We start from the raw sequence: 20,928 nt of genomic DNA on the forward strand, positions 1-20,928 counted from the left end.
TTCTTAGGTGGAATCAATTTCAATTCGAAGGCTCCCCAGTAAATGCTGCTTTAAAACCTTCTTCTTCTTTTTAAAGTCTATTCACCGGTTGCTATAGGGAACCCAATGAAGGTCAAAAATCTGATTTTGTAGGGATCACAAAAGTCTAAACCATCACTGGAATAAATTCATAATTGTAGAGACCCTTCTTTTACTTATGCAAGCTTTTAAATCACAAAGAGAGTGGTTGACCTGAAAGTTAGAAAAGGGAAAAGAAAAAAGGAGTCCTGTGGTTTGATGAATTCAGCCTCTTATATTGAACAAAGTTTGTTTTAATGTATTAAATCATCGGTATGCCTCATATAATGAAAGACGATGAATTCACATCTTAGAAATGAAATGCACTGCTGTGATTTTATACTATTTTTTTTTTTTAAAAAAACAAAGATGTGCAACACAATAGCAGAAGGAGGAAATAATCAAGGCTCATTAGAGCCTGCGATGTTTTAAGAGAGGAGGAAACTGAAGGCTTAAATCAACAGATGAAATTAAAAACAGTGGGGCGTTCTGTTGACGGTGAACCTGCCCAATTGCTTGAGAAGTTTTGTGGCATGTACCCTGCAGGGCAGCGACATCTTGGCAACAAAAGTTTGATTTTAGAGGAGCACAGGTCTCGGGGAATCACCAGCCAGCAGACAAAGAAAGAAATCAGGAGCGCCATGTTGTCGTCTATTGTTCAAGTGACAACAGGAGCCCAGGCCAAAAGGAGACTGGCTATGCAGCGGGGTATCTTGACCGGTCTGACAGTATGAGCGTTATTCCTCTGCTATCTCATAATGCCTTATTGAGAGAACCAGCAAGGTGTTTGCATGCATTTCATTTGTTGCGAGTCGCTTGAGAGTCTCCAGTCTGACCTGTGAGCAGGTTTCTCTGCAGCCAGCTTTGCGATGTTGTCGCCTGCCTGCGACAGTGCAGAGCCAAACGTTGGCCGTGTCACGCTCCGATAGCTCAATTTAAATGGAAATTGGATGAACTGCTTGGAAGTGATCCAGCCATCCAGAACAATTAACCCATATTACCGGCAGGCCTTGAAGGAGTAATTTGACTTTGAATGAGAATGGTGAGGATGGCCTGTGGTTTTTAACACAACTGCAAACAAAATAGCCCACAGAAAAGATGACGTATTCCGATTTTGGTAACGAAACCAGTGTTTATGTCAAACATAAATCCTATTTGGGCATTTAAAGTGACGCCGCAATACATTGTTCAAGCTTCATTTTCACTCCTCACTCCTGAGAGTTCACATCCTTAGCTGCTGAAGCCACTAAGACTGTGTTGTATTAAAGCTGCAATTAAATATTATTCAGCACTAGAAGCTCACCAGCTAACAGAGCTCTCAATGACTAGAATAGAATAGAATAGAATAGAATTCAACTTTATTGTCATTGCACATGCACAGGGCAACGAAATCCAGTTTGCATCCATCCAGAAGTGCTTTAGTGATATAGATATATTACAATATATATTAACAATAATATAGATATGTAAGTATATTACAGAAATGGGTCTATTATGGTATGTTATAATGTACACCGTATGAAGTATGTTGTGAATATTCTATAACTATAAGTATGTACAGGCTGTAGTGAGTACTAGACCTTCTCTATACTAGATGTATTAGTTGATCTCCTCTATATACTAAAAAATGTAAGTAGCTGGACACTATAGCCTTTAGAAAAAGATGGATGCTTTTAATTGAGAGTATTTTGTTCTATGATGAAATAAAAATTGAGTGTTATTAAATTATTGTTGGCCCTTTCAAAGAATCAACTAAGATTTATATAGCTTGCTACAGTATGTGTAAGAATTACATGCGCATCTACCTTTAAAAAGTCAAGCAATCAGAAAATCAGTAAATATATTTAAAGAAGGAACATCCAATCAGTACTTTTAGATGCATAGATTAAGAGAGAAGGTTAATACATAGAGGCTAGAGACCGTAATACTACCTCGTCTAGTTGAGAGACTTTAGCAATTGCAGAAGTGTCACCCTTACTTTATTGGGGTGGCAACAGATAACTAAGAGGTTGCCATCTTACAACCCGGCCAAATAAAACTCAAACTGTCTGTGAGACGAGATACCACTAGGAGCGAGCAAGAAAAGATGATTTTTATGGTCTGAGTGGACCCGACCTTTCAACTCTACTAGGAGGAGAAAATAGAGTTGCTCTTAGAAGAAGAAAAAATCTTTCTGCACAAATAATGCTGTACATAAAAACTAAAGCACATCTCCTGCTTTATCCCTTTTATATCCTCATCTTGCCACACGTGGAAAGAAAACATTCATTTTCAATCTGCTAAATTTGGGCCTGCATGACCTTTTCCTTTTTCATTACATTGCATATTTATAAAGCGTGGTCAGATTGCTTCCAGATTACAAAAAAAAACAAAACAAAAAAAAATTGAAACGTGAGCACGACCATCTGCAGACTGGAAACTAATGTAACATTAGCAACATGTCATTTGTGTAGTCTGACTTTCAGACCATTTGGCATTGATTGGATAATAGCTGTCACGCTAACGCTGTAATTAAAGCCAGTGTGGTGAAATTCTCTGATTTAAGAGTAAACGCACAGCCACAGTAAACAGAAGACTTGGCTGAGGGAATAATTATCACACAAAGCACATCTCTGTTTTATAGACAAGTATTTAAAAGGAGAGAGTTACTATGCCCCCCAGTGGTGCTCACTAAAAGAAGTTGGGGCGGGAAGCAAAGGGAGGAGAAAGAATGGTTAAAGCAGCTGAAATCATGGTACTTTGTATGCAGGGGACTGAAGCGTGCTGGACTTTTGAGTCAGTCAGGTAATGGGTGAAATTGTGTCTGCTGCACAGCTTATAAATCGCAGTGCTGGCAGTATTTATCTATGTCTCAGACAATCCTGCTGGGAGATGGGAACGGTGAAATGAGAATCAACAGCCTACTTCTCCTCCCCTCAGCTCCCATCAGGTCATTTCACCCCCACAACCCTCTTCTTGAAAGCAACGTGTGAAGAGAAACTGATAAATATAAAGCAAGCTGGGAGCCGCCTGCATCTGCCCTCTGCCTTTTCGCCACAATTCTTCAGGTCATTTTAATGTATTTTGTCCACTTCTGCAGGGAACCTGACAAAACCACCTCGCTTACCTAAAATTCCTTGTAAAGTATTAGCTATGATGAAGTATTTATCCCTGTCTACCACTGCCATCATGTCTGGCCTAATGTTGCATTTTCCCTCAAACTTTGCATATTTCATCTCCCAAATCAGAGGGTTTTGCACTTAGACGATACCCACTCTGCTTTGTAATAAAACACGCATCTGGGCTATTTCTAGCTTCCCATCCAAAACAATTGCCCTTTGGCTTTGTCTCTAATAGTCACACACAGTTAGAGAAAGATGCAATGAAAGGGACAGACGTGGGCATGAGAAAAAGGGTGGAGGCAGAGGGGAGGACAGGAACACGGGGAGACAACAATAACACGCAATTTCAGGCCTTGTTGTAATTCCTCTCTCATCTCGGTCCCAAGTGACGAGCAGTGAAGCCGCCCAGGATTCCAATCATTCCTGTTGTCAGATTGGTACCCCAAGTGAGACTGAGTTGATTGCTTGAACAAATTTGCAAACTAACAATGCAATTTGATGTCTTTGGAGGGTTTTAGGCATCAGATTTGTGGCATCAGTGGAGAGAGTCGCGGGAGACCACGCTGGAAAGTTGTTGCCTTCTCAGAGAAAATTGTCGGCAACTAAATTTATCTCACTGTTCGTGATTACACCCATAAGGCACCGAGCTGTTTGATATCTGTGTTTGTGTGGTCTGTGTGGGTTTTTCTGGTGCTAAAGGAAGTTTTTTGAGAAATATCCACGTTTGCTTTATTAAGACAGGAAGACCGGATGAATACGATGCTTTAACTCTCTTCTTTTGTACAGTGAACACAAAGCTGAGCGGAGTCAGCAGCAGCAGCAGCAAGCTTGGCTGTATCAAAGGGGAGCAAAACTCACCTGCCTGCACCTTTAATGTTTCATTTATACTTGTGTGTTAAACTTGACTGTGGCAGTTATGTGTTCAGCTTCTGTGCACCTCCTCACAAATGTAATACTTGTGTGAAGGCTGAAAAATGTTTCTTATCTTCTCTTTAATACAAAACTTGAAAAGCCATTTGCACTGCAAACTTTCTGCAGAGTGCAACCCCTGCAGTGAATGGAAGAACGGAAATGTGCCAGCTGCAAGTTTTGTATTCGGTAAAGCGATAAGGGAGGCCATCCAATTGGATCTTTATAGTACGCATGAGATCGGTTCAAAAACTAAAGAGATGACATTTCAACATAATGTTTGCTTTTGTACTTTAGTGTTTTATGTATCAAAGCACGTATTATTTGGTGAGATTTATGGGGTGGAAGCTTTGGTTTGTGAGTCGTTTTGGCCTCTTTTAGCCCTCTCAGTTCTTGGAAACCAGATGTCAAGAGCAAAGGCTAGTATGTCATGCTTTAGCATCTATTTAACTCTAAATGAAGCCATCATTTAGCAAATTAATATCATGCTGTTAACTAAGACTCGGGACTAGCTATTGAGACCACAAACACATAAGGAAATTAGTTATTGAGGGCATAAATCAAGTGAACAGCAGAGTAATTTTTTCATAGACATCTGGACTCTGGACCTCTTTTATTCCAGAGAAGTTGCCCCCTGCTGGTCAGTAGAGAAAATGCAGGTTTAACACACTTCCACAATGGCTGTGTGATCATAGGCATTTTTCAAAAATTAAAAAAAGGACCACACTAGTTCCTCCCGCTCATTTCGGGTCCTTATCCTAAGCTCAACCAATCAGCTTCTCACTGTAGCTTCAAACAGTATTTATGAGAAATCTGATATAAGATCAATATTGATTTTCTCATTTAATTCTTATTAAGGAAGCAAATAATCGGGAAATGAGGAAGCATTCAAACCATTGTGTCCTCTAACACATCAGGGATGTTTCATCCTTATGTATAATGAGACATGTCATTTTCCACTATCTTCGATCAATGGACGTCACAGCCTGAGGAACCCCAATCATAGACAATATGAATATGAATTGGTTGCTGTTACAGATCATTACAGATTCCACCGACATGTTAGTGCACCAAATATAAAGACCGTTCATTTCCAGTGTGACACTCACCATTCTTCATGGCAATTACTCTTTTATGAAGTTTGACATATTTTAATAGATATGACAGATCGGTGGACCAAGGTGTGCCAGAAAAGTATATTTGTCTTGGAATGAAATGATTTGTCAGTGAGATCTTGGTGAAAGATTTAAAGGCAATTTCATGTATGTAGTCCTATGCAAATGAAGAAACAGATGGAAAGATCAGCCAAATATTTGCTTATGAAAAATCGCATGACAGATATAAAACTAAATAAAGATCTGTATGTCAAAAAGAAATGGGGTTGCTAAACTACTGTATATAACTTCAACTGTTTAGATCTCAAGAGTGTAATAAACTCACATTCCAGTATTTCCAGCATCAAAAAGTTCATCTTAAGTCTCAAATCAAGAGTTACATTTCCCATTTAAAAATCACATTAATCTGATAGCCGGGGCTTTTACACAGACATGTTTCCTGCTGGGTTTTTAACTAGCAACCAGCATTACGTTAGATATTTTAGTGTCTGTGTACAACTTATAAACTGCAGCAGAATCTTACTGAAATATATAATGAAGTAATTTTTTTATTTAAATACCTAGTTGTCTGTTAAGTGACAACCACTTAACCAGACTCAGATTAATATATCAATATCAGTCATTTGTTAGCTCTCAGACTTTTTGTTTATGATCGTCCATAATTTTGACCTTATTGCTTAAACTGTTTATTCTGACTCTGTCTCGTGTACAGGAGCAAAAACGTCTACTTTTACTCATGTAGGCTTTGATAGTGACATTTGTCAATCTCAGAAACTAGGTACATTTTGAGCCCTACTCGTTGGCTTAGTCCAGGTTAACATTGTCATGCAACATGTGCTGCACAGCCAGTAAAGGCAGTGGTTCCTGTTAGATTGCTGTGTAGTGAACTGTTACGGAGCGACCGCTGAGCTGCTGGAATCGCTGGAGGACCACTGGAAAAACGATTATCCAGACACCAATGGGCGCCTGGCTGCTCCCACTGGCAAAGCAATCACTGTGTTATTTGGTAGAGAATGAATTACTGAACATTTTGAGATTTGATGCTTAATCCCCAAATGAATGGCTCAGAGTATTAACGTGCTGCACTACTGTTTGTGTGTTGCACCTTTTTTGTCTGTCATTTATTCTCCCCAACCTCCCATTCTGTGTTTTTTTTAATCTTATATTATATGGATTTTATAGGTACAAGCAGGAACTGTTTGTTATAACAGTCCCTACAGTGGTGGCATCAAAGGATTGTCGTCTCCTTGGCTTTGTTCTTTGTAGTTGATCCAACTCTATGCTTTTACTCATCTCCTGTGGCCATGTTTGATTTGCTGTAGCCTTGACCAAGGCTCGGTACTCAGCATTGTCACCCCTGATTACCAAGAAGCACAGATCTCTACAGAGCCCTGCAGAGGGCAAAAAAAAAAAAAAAGCATCAGAGATTGCAATGGGTAATCACGGTTTTTTTTTTTAAAAAAGGGCTGCAAAGGATATGAGAATCTTTGTACAAAGAGGTGTACTCTAGCAATATGAATGAGTTGGAAAGGCTGTGCCCTGCAGGGATTTCTATCATCTCTCTCAGAACTTGATACCAGGTTGAAGACGAAGCTTGCACCAGCTCCTTTTATCTAGCCTGAGATTGGTGATTAGATTGAGGAGCCCGGCAGAGGAGACGCAAGTCCTCTCCTCCACACCAAGAGGAAAAGCAATGTTCCACAAGACTACACATTCATTACTCAAAATAAATCTCCATTAAACAAATGCCACAAGCATAATTAGGCTATAGGAATAATTATAATTGTGATTAGTTTCTCCATGGGCCGACCTATGTAAATTGTGATTGACACTCTGCAAATAGGGAATGCATAAATCTGGCATTGGAGATACACAGACACATATGGCAGCAGAATACTGAGGAGACAAAGGGATTGAGGGCATGGGTGGCTGTAAACATGCCTCCGCTGCACATTCACAATCCAAGCTTTACAAGGCTACACAACCAGCATGTGTTTTGTATAAGAAATAAATCCTCAAAGAAAGGATTACATGCACTCGGCTGCAAAGGCATCGTACCACAGCAGTCCAGCAACAAATCCAGCCATTATGAGGGTGATAATCTTTACATTTTATTTAAAGCTGTAGGCCCCTATTGAAATAAACACTCCATTTGAAATGATACAAAACAACAGCACCACAATGTACAGTCCCATATAGCAGTGGCATAATATTCAGATTGTATGCCTGCGTGTGTGTGTGTGTGTGTGTGTGTATTTTTGTTTTTGTCCTTTTTTTTTTTGATAAAACAGGAAAAATTATTAGTTTAGTGCAAGTAAGTTTGACATATGATGCTGAAAAAGTTATTTTGGGTCTATTAGAAAAACAACGCAAGCTAATTATGGCATACAGTATGTAAGGCATAACCGTGTCCTGTCATTTAATAACAAAGGGACGACTTAATTAAAATGGCGAGATTCAAAACAGACTTGAACTGTGTCTCAGTTCCATAGTGAGACATCATAGGAAGGACTTTGTTTATAACACAAGAAATCAAAAAATTAAAGGAGAAGTCTGTCACTAAAATAAAAGACATGGATTTGTTTGGGAACAGCACTATCCTATGGCAGTAGTCTCTCCCAGCAGGACAAGATGCCCCAAAAAATGCTCAGAAACTCAAAGTATGAACCCCAAAGTCTGGCCTTCAAGTTTACCAAACCCAGTCAGATCCAGTGTCCACCGAGGGTGACCACGTCGCAAGAAACTAAATGAGAGGCTAAGCGTAAGTTTGTCAACTAGTAAACTCAGTGCATTTTACAAAAATAATAATAATAATAATAATAATACACATATGCAAAACTACTGTTCAAAGATTTAGCATTGATCACACAAAGAACCTTAATTGACTAATTAAACTTAACTAATTCAATTAAATACATTACTTGAGCACCATTTCCTGATCAGCTTAAACAGAAGCTTACATTTGTTTTTTTATGGTCTGAAGCAAAAGTCTCTGTAGACTTGAGTATTTCTATTTCTAGCACAATGTAATATAAACTGTAATTCTACTGCTGCTCTGTCTGGTAATTATCTTTGTTTCCCCCCTTGGGATGCGACCATACATTTGCACATTTTTATTTCAAGTTGACCTTTGTAAACTGGAGCCAATCAAAATTTAAGACTTCGTCAAAACCCAAACCAAAAGATCCGTTACCAACATTCTGGTGCTAGACAGCATTAGGTACCCCCAGAGGTCGCACCATTACAAAGTGTCCCCAAGCACTAAGCAGATGGTTCTACTGTCCAGGCTACCTGTGCTGGTTTCTGAAATACTGATTGTTTCTTTGTGACTGTAACTAATTAAATTTTATTTAACAAATTCAGTATAAAACTATTACCTTTATAAAGCCAGACGAGTTTAGAAAGATGGTTCTAGTCCGCATGCACACTGACCATAAAAGCAGCCATCGTTTGTGTTTTTACAGACACGTTTAACACCTGATGCAATAGGACAGAGGATGCCTGTAAACTTTGATATGCTTAATCTCCACAAACAGCAGTCAATCAGTCACATAGCACAGAGTCCCCGTCTAGCTCTTCAAAAGGAAATGATTACAGCCTGGGCCTTGATCCGTCCAAACTGCTGCAGGATCCCGCTGGCGGAGCAGTCCAGATATTTGTGTGGAGATAGCAGAGCCTATTATTACCAGGCTGCGGTTGCTGCTGAGGTTCCACTTTATGCGCACCTTTGATCTCCAAAGATATCTTTTAGAGAAACAATACCCAGCCCAACCCATCCTTTTGAACTCACCAGGTGGGGGCAGCAGTGCTGATATCAACTGAACAGGTGACTGGTGGAGGGAGGTGGTGTCTAGTATTTTGTATCTTATCTGCTAATACACTGTGTGACTGCTTTGTCAATACATATGGTAACACTAGTGTCAGCAGCTTTGCAATATATTCAAAAAAGGGCCACCCAGCTTGCACTTGGTTCTTTCCATTTTAATGGACCAGCTAACAATAGCAGATAAAGGCATTGATAGAGAAAGAAAACCATCCAACGCTTTTACAACCACAAGGAGACATTTTCAGGCTATAGGATCTAATCCTGCCCTTTGGAAACCAATTTCCCCAGAGACACTTGGATTCACACAACCAGAAAAATGACATTAAAAGACCACAAGATAATCAGTTATGATATGTTCACATTTATTGTGCAGTGACTTTTATATACATACATTTTATACACCTAATTTACATGAACAGAAATAAATTAATCTGCTAATGTTCTTTAACTCATCTGGCTTTAGTGTTGCCATTGACTGGACACAGCAATCGTTGAAGGAGAAAAAGCACAATAATTCCAAGTGACACATGAGTGACAAGGCAGTAATATGAGTCAATGTAGTCTAAGTTTCAGTAGTGTTATATTTTTTACGCACATAAAAGAAGCAGTTGTAAGAGTTTTAGTGTTGTGAGTTTGAACAAATGGAGAGGCCAGCGTGGAGCTTTGCTTCCACAACTGGATGGAGACAAATGAACAGATGTTAAAAAACTTGTTTAAAACGACACTGTCACACTTGTCTGAAGCACCAACATTTGGTTTTATCTTTTAAATATAGATTAAACACTTTCCATAGTGCTGGTCCTCTGATTTTAGCTTTTAACTATATCAAAGTGTTATTTAAGAGACCAAGTCAGAAAACTAATAACGTCAGTCGTTAGCTTAAATCATTTTTAAAAAATGGCTTTATCTCAGAGAAAAGATGTGCATTATTTTGCACCAATGCATTTAAGGGGGTTTAATGTTCCATAAAATATATTTATCTTTTATATATTAATGAATTAAAGATATTTCAGACACAATTTTAACTCTGGATTCCTTTTACATTATTATGTGTTGTCATTTACTTGTGGCGATGCATTTGATGTGAAACTATTTTTTATACAACATGGTCAAACAGACGCCCCCTAGTGTCCAAAACATCTCACAAACTGCATCTTTAACATTAGATGACTATTACTATTGTGCTACATACAGTATTGTTCACTGACAGACACAAAGATAAAATACAACTCGGCTTAGTAGTGTGTTCTTTATAAAAACTAAATCTAAACGAGCTAATGTGAAAATCGTCTTAAATGTGTACACTGTAGTGTGTGAAAACGATAAAAAAATACATTAACTGGAGCGGCCAGGTACCCACACACATTAAAGTCTGGCATAGGAAAAGAATAAAAATGTAAACCACTTAGAGATCATCTCTAGGTTTCCCTGTGACAAACTAAATACAGACATCAATTTTGCTCTCAACTTTTCAGTGTTGAAGAACCTGACAGGAAGTCTAACTTTCTACTGCTAGCTTATGATAAACACTGACACTACCTAGAGTGACATGCCTATGTAACACGAAACAACACATCAGCTCCAGCCTCCTCTTTTACCATACAGAAACACAGAAAGAATTTACAGGATACACTGATGGCTCTTAAGCACTACAATGCTGCAAGCAGCAAAAACTCTAAGCTATCAAAACATGCAGCCTGTGGTGAGTTTCTACAGTACTATTCAGAAGTTGTTGGTGGTAAATGTCTTTGAGAAAACCCAGAGTTTGTAGATTGTTTTTATTACTATTATATCTATCATAATATAATGATTTTAAACATGGCTCTGTTGTTCCATTAGCCTCACTCAAAATCTTTTCAGACTCTCTCAAATAAAGTGAACAAATAATCGCATGGCAACCGCACTGGAACATCTGATTATTGCACACTAGCACTGAACTTGCAAATGTTCATGCAGAATGAATGAGAAACACACTCCACTCAAATCAGTGTTTGCTCACTATGTGACAGATGACCGTAGAGTTCTTTGGAAGACTGAAAATACATTGTTTGAGTCGGGGAGGGGGGTACATGACTACGTGGCACATCACCGAGACATCTAAAACTCTTTTGTTACAACCTAAGGTGAGAGAGAGAGAGAGAGATGCTGTGATGTTTTAGAAAATCAGTTTGGGGATCTGACACCAACCGACCACAAGTGGTTTACAGTACGGTCTTTAAAACAGTAGAAAAGGAGGCGTGCCGGAGATGATAATTGCACTGAGGGGTACGAGGGGACGAGAGCATATGTGTGAGGGAATTTATCAACCTCTTTTTCAAGCAAAATCTAGCATTGCATTTAAAATATAATACATCCATATTCAACATTCATGGCATTGTTTCTGTTAAAACACAAAAATATTAAAGACTCACAGGAGGAGTCCCGGCAAAGACAACATTTGATGCCAGGGGCTCATCTGTTTGGAGATGAGAGTTTAAAATTCTTGTATAAAGTAAAAGCCGAAAAAAATATATAAATAAATGCAATCTTTTCAGACACACATTTTCCCCACAAACTACTCTGCACACTGTAGACTAAGTGACGAGACAAGTCGTAAGGCAGAAGGATGAAGAGAAGGACAAGTGAGAGTGAAACGGGGGCTGTTGTGATGGGTCCTGTGTTTAAAGGACAGTGTATCATCTGCACTCGAGCTCACGGGGACTGAGATCCTGACCTGTAGCTCTTGAAGCTGCCGAGCAGACTCTGCATGCCTTTCTTGACGCGGCGAGCCACAGAGTCGGCGGGAGGCGTGGGCAGGCAGGAGGCGAGGCTGGGCGGACGTGCATCCAAACATTTCTGGTAGCGAAGCTTGAAAGAGAACAAAACCACAAACATGGATGTCTAAGGTGACAAAGACAAGACTCAACACTGGATTCCACAACTGTGGCAAATTATCTTCCCACTTAAGGACAAACAGGAACTCTTATTTAGTTTAGTCTCATGCTGACTCGTGGTGAGTGTTTCATGTGACTCACCATGCAGGCAGCCTGCACGGCCTCACTCAGACTGGCTGCATTGGGTTCACACCAAAACATGTGACAGGTGAAATCGTGGGGACCTTCCGCCATGATGAACGCAAAGGTGTGGACGTCCTTCCCCACACCCATGAAAGACAGGAAACGCACCCTGCACTCTGACAGCACCTCCTCATCCTAGAGTTTAAAAAAAAATAAAAAATACAAAGGTTGTCCAGTCAAAAAAAATTGTTAAAATGTGGAAATCTTCTGCAGTCCACCCTAACCCTCAGACACAACTCTAGATCATCACACGAGGAAAATCAAGTACCTTATAAGTTCTTTTCAACTACCAGCAATATACAAGATGAGTTCAGGAAAACAAATAGGTCAGAAAACAAAGTACCACTTGGTAACACTTGGTATGTGGCTTTGCTTCATCTGTTCAGTTTCTCCTTACAATCTAAATATTTCATGGTAATTTTAGAGTAAATCGCAAAATCCTAGTCATAGAAAAATCATTTGATTTTCAAAGCAATTCCAAAAGAAAAACCTTTAAGTTTATCCTCTAGGATGGTTACTGCAAGTGATAAATATCAGAGTCCAGACTATGAGAATCACTGCTATTTCTCACAAAACTTTAAAAAGAAAAAAAGAAAAGAAAAGCGGACAAAAGCAAAAAGGACTGTGCTTACAAATATCTCTTGTGTGTGTAGCTTAATGCCCCCAAATTAATTAAATTACTTTTAATTAAAGTAAAAAGTAAATAAAGTGACTTATTCCCACAGAATAGAGTTAGGTTTAGGGTTATCACTGATGATGACTTCATCGCACATTTTAAACATACTGATGACAACTCAGAAAAGGACCAGTGAAGATGACAATCAGTCACTGACTTTAATTCCCCATACTGTTCTGTCATGTTCAGACTGTTTTCCAATACCTGTCGTGAAAGTATTGTGAGGGTGGCTGGTGCAACATTCACAAAGACAGGAGTCCAGTCATTTTTATCTCTGCCATTCATTGCTGTCTCTAGTGCTTCATTGACTATGTCCATACCTGAAAAGAACACACACAGAATATATTATCAGCACATCACAAACACGGTCAGCATGACAAAGTACAATAGAAGTATTTAGCACAGCAGTTACACACTTTAAGGCGTTTTCTTACCAACGGGTTTAGCCACAGGCTGATTGCCCAGGTAATAAACACGGAAGCGCTGGAAGAGTTCATTTTTTGGAGCTGGAAACTCTGTTAAGAAGTGAGGAAACATTATGCAACTTCCTATGCTTTCAGAAATTAGGACATTCAAAGTGTCTAACTTTGCTTTACCTTCAACAGGGATGACCACAGGTTTGCCTGGGTCAGAGTTGAGCCTGCTCACCCCTGGCTTGGAGGCCTTTCTCTCCATCATTATCTGAAGTTAAATAAGGGAAAAACTGTGAATTTTAATTAAATTAAAAAAAAAAAAAAAAAAACCCCACCTCAAAATCAGCTGAGACTCTTTGAATTCATAATGACAAATCTAATAAGGGCTAACCTTTGAACACATCTCATGTAAGCTGGTGGCAATGTTCTTGGCGGGCGAGTCGCAGCGGAAAACGTGACACTTCAGAACTTGGGTCAGGTTGTCTCGTGCGACATAAGCAAAATCCCTGCAGGAGAAAGATTATATACACATACCGAGTGGCTTATTAAATCTGCAGTTTTTAAAAATACGGTTTTAAAAATACAAGCTTACGAGAACATAAAACACAGACAGACATAGGGCTGGGCCATATCATGCCGGCCACGGTAATACCGGTATAATGTTGGGCAAGGATAAGAAAATGAAATATCGCGATAGAATATGGGTAAAACGTGCATGCGCAGTGCCTTTGTTTTCATACACACATGGCAGAAAAAGCATGCCGGCGGCAGAGAATGAGAAGGGCGAAAGTGGAACGCTGAATAAAACAGATAAACCAGAATTGGTTTGTAAAGCACAAAGCACTATTTTTGGTAGAGCATGCTACCGTGTTTTTTGGAAAATACGGCACACTTAAAATCAATCCTTTGATTTTTCTGAAAATCTACAGTGCCCCTTATAATCCCGTGTGCCTTATGTATGAATTCTGGTTGTGTTTACTGAGCTCGAAACGATTTTATGCAGCACACGGCGCAAATCTGTCAAATGTTTTAGTACGACTTTGCTAAGCTATGAACCCGCAACGCTTGATGGATTGTCAAAGCATTACGGCTATTGTAGGTAGGAGCCTCACGGAGTGATACGTACTGTGCTTCAACATAATATTACCGTATTGTGTGTGTATAACCTCTTTTTAGGTTTTGTGGATATTATACATGGTTATGCTGAGGATATGTCGGCCAAATGCAAATTCCTTGCTGACAGTTTAACCAAAAGGCATTTTGGTTAAACTGTCAGCAAGGAATTTGCATTAGCACTGTTAAATTTTTATATAACTTTAATGCACATAAAAAACAGCTGCTGTTTAAGTGAAAATACACTGATTGTATTTTGTCTAGTGTCAATTATATCACCAGTTATATGGTAAATGGCCTGTATTTGTATAGTGTTTTACTAGTCCCTAAGGACTCCAAAGCGCTTTACACATCCAGTCATCCACCCATTCACACACAGGTGATGGCAAGCTACATTGTAGCCACAGCCACCCTGGGGCGCACTGACAGAGGCGAGCTGCCAGACACTGGCGCCACCGGGCCCTCTGTCTTGTCAGTCTTGCCCAAGGACACAACAACCGAGACTGTCCAAGCCGGGGCTCGAACCGGCAACCTTCCAATTACAAGGCGAACTCCCACCTCTTGAGCCACGATCGCCCCTATATCGTTATTGCAAATTTTCAAATGTATAGCGTGATAAATATTTTGGGTCACATCGCCCTGCTCTAGACAGACACACACGAAAATAACAACAAAATGGCACACAACAAGAATTATATACAGTTTTTAGAATAGTAATCATTAATGGATACCTTTCCCTGCTCATGATTGAAAATGCAGCATGAAAGAAAAGAAAGAAATACACAATTATTAAGAAATCAGCAACAGGAGGAAATGTTATTAAAAATCCAGCAGAGGGCAGCAGCATGCTGCAAAATAAAGACTAACACAGCCACCATGCCAGACCTCAGAACTGCAGCACATCATTTTAAGTCACTGAGTAAGGACTCAATACAAAAACAGCAAAAAAAAAAAAAAAAAAAAAACCCATTCAAATATGGAGAATAAAGCAGCTTATTCAGTCAGAAGTTATGAAGAATATTCAGCAACTCAACTAAACTAAATTTCACTCAATGCAAAAATTAATCACAGCAAACTTCAGTTAATCTTAAACAGAGTAGGATTTCCACTCCATTTAAACATTTTGGCATCCATCAGGATAGTTATCAAGATTGTGATATGCAAGATATGATCTGCCCCCCTCCATTTATAAAGTGGTGTTAAATTTACTTAAGCTTAAAATACATTGTGCTTGTCACTATTCAAAGTAACTCAAAAATTGGGAAATGCAAAAAAAAAAAATCCAATCACGTTTACATGCCCTCCAAAGGTAGATTTTAACCTAGGAAAAAGCCTGGAGATATATTTAATTTGAGATTTAAATAGTCTCATTAGAAACATGCTGTCACTGAGCACCTCAAACAAATTACAAATGCGAGCTACATTTTAATAGAAAGAAGAAAAAAATGCATGTCCAATTAAAAAAAAAATTATATGAGCTTAAAGTTAAAAATTATATTTTTTAAGTATCATAAAAAACAGCAGAGCCAATGACATTACATTTGTTTTCAAAACTGACTGAAGAAGGCAGTTAAATACATTTTATAGTTCTGCCATTTTCAATTTGCCCTTGGGCTGTGGACACTGACCTGCCGTTGTCTCTGCCGACACCCCAGACCCGGATGCTGCCAATCGGCTGAGCATGAAGCAGAGTCTGGCCCAGCGGGTCGATCAACTTCATGGTGTCATTCTCCAGGACCATTAGCATGTCTTTACCCTGTCACAACACACATTTCAGTTTGAGAAGTCAGACTAAGCACACATTTCTACAAAATGTTGTTACCCACGGTACTTTAAGTATTTCTCTTGAATTCAAAACACTATTTTAGAAATGGAAATGGAGCATTATCAATCAAATCATCAAAGACGAATTGTGGTTGGAACCAACCACTAAATGAAACATGTTTCTGCCCTGCACATTCAAAGAAATTCTTATTAAAAAGAACATTACATAAAATGTCATGAACATAGCTGTGTGCGTGTGTCATTACAATCATCTTACCTCTCCCCAGATCCCTGCGGTGTCATGAAGGTTATGTTTGTGATAAGAGAGCTGCCTGATGCAGTTGTTGACAGCGACACTACTCTTGCCAGGTGCCATGTCGTCCTCAGACATCTCAACCCAGCCCAGAGAGCGCACTGCAAAACACTGACAGTACAAAAGTGCTGCATATTAGTATAAACTAGGACACAAAAAACTCTTTCATGTGCAGAAAACTATTAATCTTTGGTAGGTAGGTAAATAAATAGATAAATAATCAACGCCCCTACACATTTCATATGTCCTACATCTCTGAGACCCATTCCAATGCCAGTTTTCTGTGACAGCATTTCTAAAATGAAAACTGAGATCCAACTACTCTGAACATATTGAAAAATATCTAAAATTAAGCAGATGATTTACCTTAGTTTCTAAGTCTGTGCAGAGTGGAGCAAGCTTCTCTTCATCCTCAGATTGGGAGCAATTATAACTACAATGACAGAAAATAAAGTTAAACATCTCCAAAATTAACACTGACTAATTAGAAAGTTTTAACACCACATACTTCAGGTTGATAGATGCATAGCGTAAAGTTGCTCCTTCAAACTCCTTCAGACTTTGATCAGATGCAACTTCTCCCTCCTCCTAAAGACAAACATTTATGTGCAGATGGAGCCATTTGATCACAGAGCACATATGCATGAAAGGTATGTAAATTCTGTCATATTGTCCAAAATACTATAAGGCTTAGGGTTGTTCCTGGTGACTAACTTACTAGTCTTAAATGGGAGAATGCAAAAACTTTAACTAGTGAGCTAGTCTTAAAGTTCAGAAAAAAAAAATCAAGTTCTAATTCATTCTAATGAATTAGGGTAAATAGTCTCCATCAAAAAAAAACTGTCTGTTTGTATTTAGGGTGTTTTTAATCCATGAATCATATTCTTTAATAGTCAGATCTTATTTTAAATGTCTGAAATGTGTGGCATAACACTGCACACCCTCTCTGTGAGAGGCCTGCTGCTACCTAATGTGATTGTTTACACCTGAGTTTACCAAGTGTCTTGGCAACCTGCTGCTTGATTGTTAGATACTGTGTTGTTATTTTTTTTATTGATTATTGCACTGTAGAGGCTGGTGAGAAACAACATTTCAGCCTGTGTATTTCTGCAAATACCATCCAAAATTACAATAAACTATCTTGAATCTAGGAACTACCTAGGTTTGTTAGCAGATTCTGAATAACATTAAATGTGCTAACCAACAGCTTTCATTCTTCAGGGATGTAAGCATCCCACCTAGCGAATGCAGTTAAGCATTGATTTATTTGAGTATTACATACAACTATCCTTGTTCTAGATCAAAGTACTGTAGAACATCTGTCTTACCTTCCACCTTATAGATTGATAAACTGAAAAATTTGTCTAACTAAGCAATGACAGCAACATTTAATCTTTTAGGACTCGTAGTAGTAGCACAACCCTACTAAATATACTCAAAAGACATTTCAAAGAGGTGAGTTGAATAAAACTCTAGCCATGATTTACCTTCCACAGTTCCCCTTCACCAGCACCTTCATCAGTGCTGGACAGTTGGGCCCAAGATTCCTGGAAAAATGTGACAAGACTTACCGTTAACAACAGTTTTACTTGTCAGTGCCTCTGTCAAATTAGGATGCTGGTTAGACCTCACCTCAGGTTCCTCGCAGGGCGTAGTCTCCAGGGACATCGTGGAGGACATCATGGAGTCCCCAACTTTACCCAGGGGTGAAGGAGGCTCCCACTGAGTGGTGCCTGTGGGAATGTGCCAGTAGTACGTGCCCGATGTATCTCGCACCCTCATCCATCCCGAGGGCAGGTCTGTGTCCGTCTCAAAAGCGCTGGAATCCCAGAAAGACTCTGAAGGGCGGGAAGTAGGAGACCAAGGTTACTATAGGTAACTTCATCTCAACTAAATGCATGGAAATGCATATTAATTATCTAATTAACAAAGTAAAAAAAACATTTTACTTTTTTTGATTTGATCAACACAACCAGCCTTTGGAAGCGTTGGTGAAGATGTAATAGCTGTTCTGCTTTCTAAATTTTGCCCCTGAGAAAAAACACCCCCCTAATATTGCAGTATTTAAAAGGGGAAAAAAAGGAAAGGTTTAAACTAATAATAACTAAAAATAATGAGTTATTTAAGTAATAAAGTATAGCATCTGGCAATCAAACTGTAATTTAAATAAAGAGATGATAATTCACTATTTCCAGGAGTCTCTTTTTTACTGATATGTTTAGCAGCCAAATCATCCTGTGTTGCTTCTATTTTGACCGTTTTGGCTTTTCTTGTTAGCTGCAGTATGATGCTAATAAACAGAGTGTATTCTTCAGATGTTTTAATATCTGCACAAGCTACAACATAAAGTTGTCTAAACACCTTGTATGTTTTGTTTAGTTTTTACCTCTGTTGCCATTTGGAGAGCTGTCAGCTGTGTTGTCCTGAGACAGAGCAGGCCAGCTGGACTCTTCATCACTTGGTGTCCCGTTCATGTTGGAAAAAAGCAGGCAAGCGTTCCTCCCCACTCTCTGAGACTCCACATTACTCTCTTCTTCTGCCAGTTTCTCTCCTCTGGTGTCACCTGATGTTTCTTCATCGTCTTCCAATTTACCTTCCTTCTCTTTATCATCCTCTTCTCTCTCTTTATCTTTCTCTTCTGTGGATTCCAGGGTGTCAATGAGAAGCGGCTCATTAAGGATGTTCTTTGACTCCTCCTGACTGAGACCAGGGGTCATTGCGATTTTGGGAGACTTGGTCTGCTCCTCGTTACCCTGTTGATCTTCCTGAGTGGTGTTCTGGTGAGGGAAGTCTTCCCTGTTCCCATTCTGATTGATATTGCAGTTGTGGTCTTGGTCCTGCTGGTTCTCCGCTACTTTCCGCAGCTGGTTTTGGCCTTCCTTGACCCACTTGGCATTGTTGCCGGTGGACTCCTGGTCGCACCAGTGGCTGCCGTCATTCAGTTTGTTCTTTAGCTCTTCGTCTTGCTTCTGTTTATTCACAACATATGTCATATCTTCATCATCATGACCACCCATGGTAACTGTCCATGTAGCTGCTCTGACAGAGAGAGGAAAAAATACATTAGCATTGCCTTTAGCATACTAGTTAGCAGTGATTTTAGCAAAGATTCTCATCAAGGTTTCTCAAATATAGAACGACCACTTGATACAAATACATTCAAATATTTCACAGTGGCCGTTAAATGTTGAATCAGCGAAGTAATAATGTTTAAATATGAAGGATGAAGTCCGTTTCTTGTTCGTGTATTCCGGGTTGGTCATTTTACTGGCAACTTTCACTGTTTGGTTTCAGGCGAATACAAAACGCACTTCAGCAGCTTCACCTTCCATTTGCCAACACGACCTTTTTCTTTTTAGATAAACGGGCGCTGTAAAGAGCCTGTATAAACCTGGGTCATTATTTAGGTTCACTCACGTGATTGTTTAATAAAACCTAGGTAAATACCGTGGTTTTACTTGTTAGATAACATCGCCGCAGTTGGAAATAACGGGCACCGTCCGCCATCACCGACATTTTTGCTAGGCTAATGTTAGCTTCTCGGTTAGCTAGCTAACATTTCCAAACTGCAGAAGCAAAGTGACTGCAGCAGCACTGTTTTTATTAAAAATTTTGACTCACCAGCTCACCAAACTCCTTTGTCGTCGAAATGCGCTAAAATGTGTAGCGTAACTACATATTTCCAAAGATCGTGAGGGCTCTCGCTCGGTTTCTAGGTGGTGTTTTCTGTCTGTGGGCTCGGCTAGTGATGGAGGGCGAACCTGCGTCACAGATTAACGTCACGGCCAGAGCCCACTGCTGCCACTCAGGCACAGAGCAGGAGGCAGACCCAATGAAGGAAAACCGGTCCTTCACACTGCTTTTGGAAATATTGATTAGACGCTGAGCGGGAGGGGGCATACAGGTCGCAGGGTAAGCAGCTCCCGGTCTAACCAAGAAAGAAACCATAACGAGTAAAATAACAAAAGAAGGCATGCAAAATAATCACAGGGAGATGAAGATGACATCAAAAAGAAGCAAAAGTTGGCCAAAAACAGGCTCAAATTGAATTTAACAACCACAGAGAGATGCAAAAGTGACCACAAAACACCTGAAATTAATAAAAATGACAAATGTTAGACGCAATAAAAGAATCAACAAAGAGCTGCAAAATCGCACCACAAGGAGACGGAAGGGTTCCAAAAAGGTGGAAAAATACAAAAAAAAAGAAGAGGGGGTTTTTTTTTGGGGGGGGGGGGGGGGGGGTTGCATCTGTGTGTGTTGATCCTTGGGGCCTTTTACATTTTTGTTGTCTCTGCATTATATGGGTTGATCCCAAATGCGTTAAATGTTCATATTCATATTAGCAGACCACTTTTTAATAAGCCCAGCTTTTATCTATACTAACGTCTTTGGCCAAAAAAGTATTAATGCAACACTATAAAATACTTTGCTGAGTAGTAGCAGTAGTAAAAGCTTGAAACATATATTTTTAAAAAAAAGTCAATTGTATTTCGGTGCCTCAACTCCACTTATATCATTGAAACTAATAATGTACTGCTACATGTCACTGGACACGTTTGGAAGAAAAACTGCCCTTAAATGA

The 20,928-nt window shown here is 39.4% G+C and overlaps 1 protein-coding gene across 2 annotated transcripts; it reads right to left on the bottom strand.

The window, feature by feature from the left end:
* Positions 1 to 9,349: 9,349 nt before the first annotated feature.
* On the bottom strand, positions 9,350 to 20,170 carry apbb1 (amyloid beta (A4) precursor protein-binding, family B, member 1 (Fe65)). 2 transcript variants are annotated; one of them, XM_005748135.2, is made up of 15 exons: positions 19,965 to 20,170; positions 18,730 to 19,377; positions 17,976 to 18,181; positions 17,831 to 17,890; positions 16,852 to 16,931; positions 16,710 to 16,776; positions 16,308 to 16,454; positions 15,895 to 16,022; positions 14,998 to 15,003; positions 13,545 to 13,659; positions 13,337 to 13,421; positions 13,175 to 13,255; positions 12,945 to 13,060; positions 12,023 to 12,199; positions 9,350 to 11,855 (listed from the first exon to the last, which is right to left on the bottom strand). In XM_005748135.2, the coding sequence occupies exons 2-15, from the start codon at positions 19,358 to 19,360 to the stop codon at positions 11,700 to 11,702; spliced, it is 2,055 nt and encodes a 684-aa protein (XP_005748192.1). In that variant the 5' UTR covers positions 19,361 to 19,377; positions 19,965 to 20,170; the 3' UTR covers positions 9,350 to 11,699. The 2 variants fall into 2 exon arrangements, with proteins under 2 accessions (XP_005748192.1, XP_005748191.1); XM_005748134.2 differs by having other exon boundaries at positions 18,730 to 19,382.
* Positions 20,171 to 20,928: the final 758 nt, after the last annotated feature.

The sequence above is a fragment of the Pundamilia nyererei genome, unplaced genomic scaffold (genome assembly GCF_000239375.1).
Source record: "Pundamilia nyererei isolate P.nyererei 1_Seehausen unplaced genomic scaffold, PunNye1.0 scaffold00214, whole genome shotgun sequence".
NCBI lineage: Eukaryota > Metazoa > Chordata > Actinopteri > Cichliformes > Cichlidae > Pundamilia > Pundamilia nyererei.

Bases quoted from the DNA above. Each gene is read 5' to 3' on its own strand.
- apbb1 (XM_005748135.2), bottom strand. From the start codon at position 19,360: ATGGGTGGTCATGATGATGAAGATATGACATATGTTGTGAATAAACAG. The intron at 16,023-16,307 runs GTAAGATGATTG...GTGTTGTGACAG, and splicing joins CCGCAGGGATCTGGGGAGAG to GGTAAAGACATGCTAATGGT. The intron at 12,200-12,944 runs GTATTGGAAAAC...TTTAAACTCTAG, and splicing joins TCACAATACTTTCACGACAG to GATGAGGAGGTGCTGTCAGA.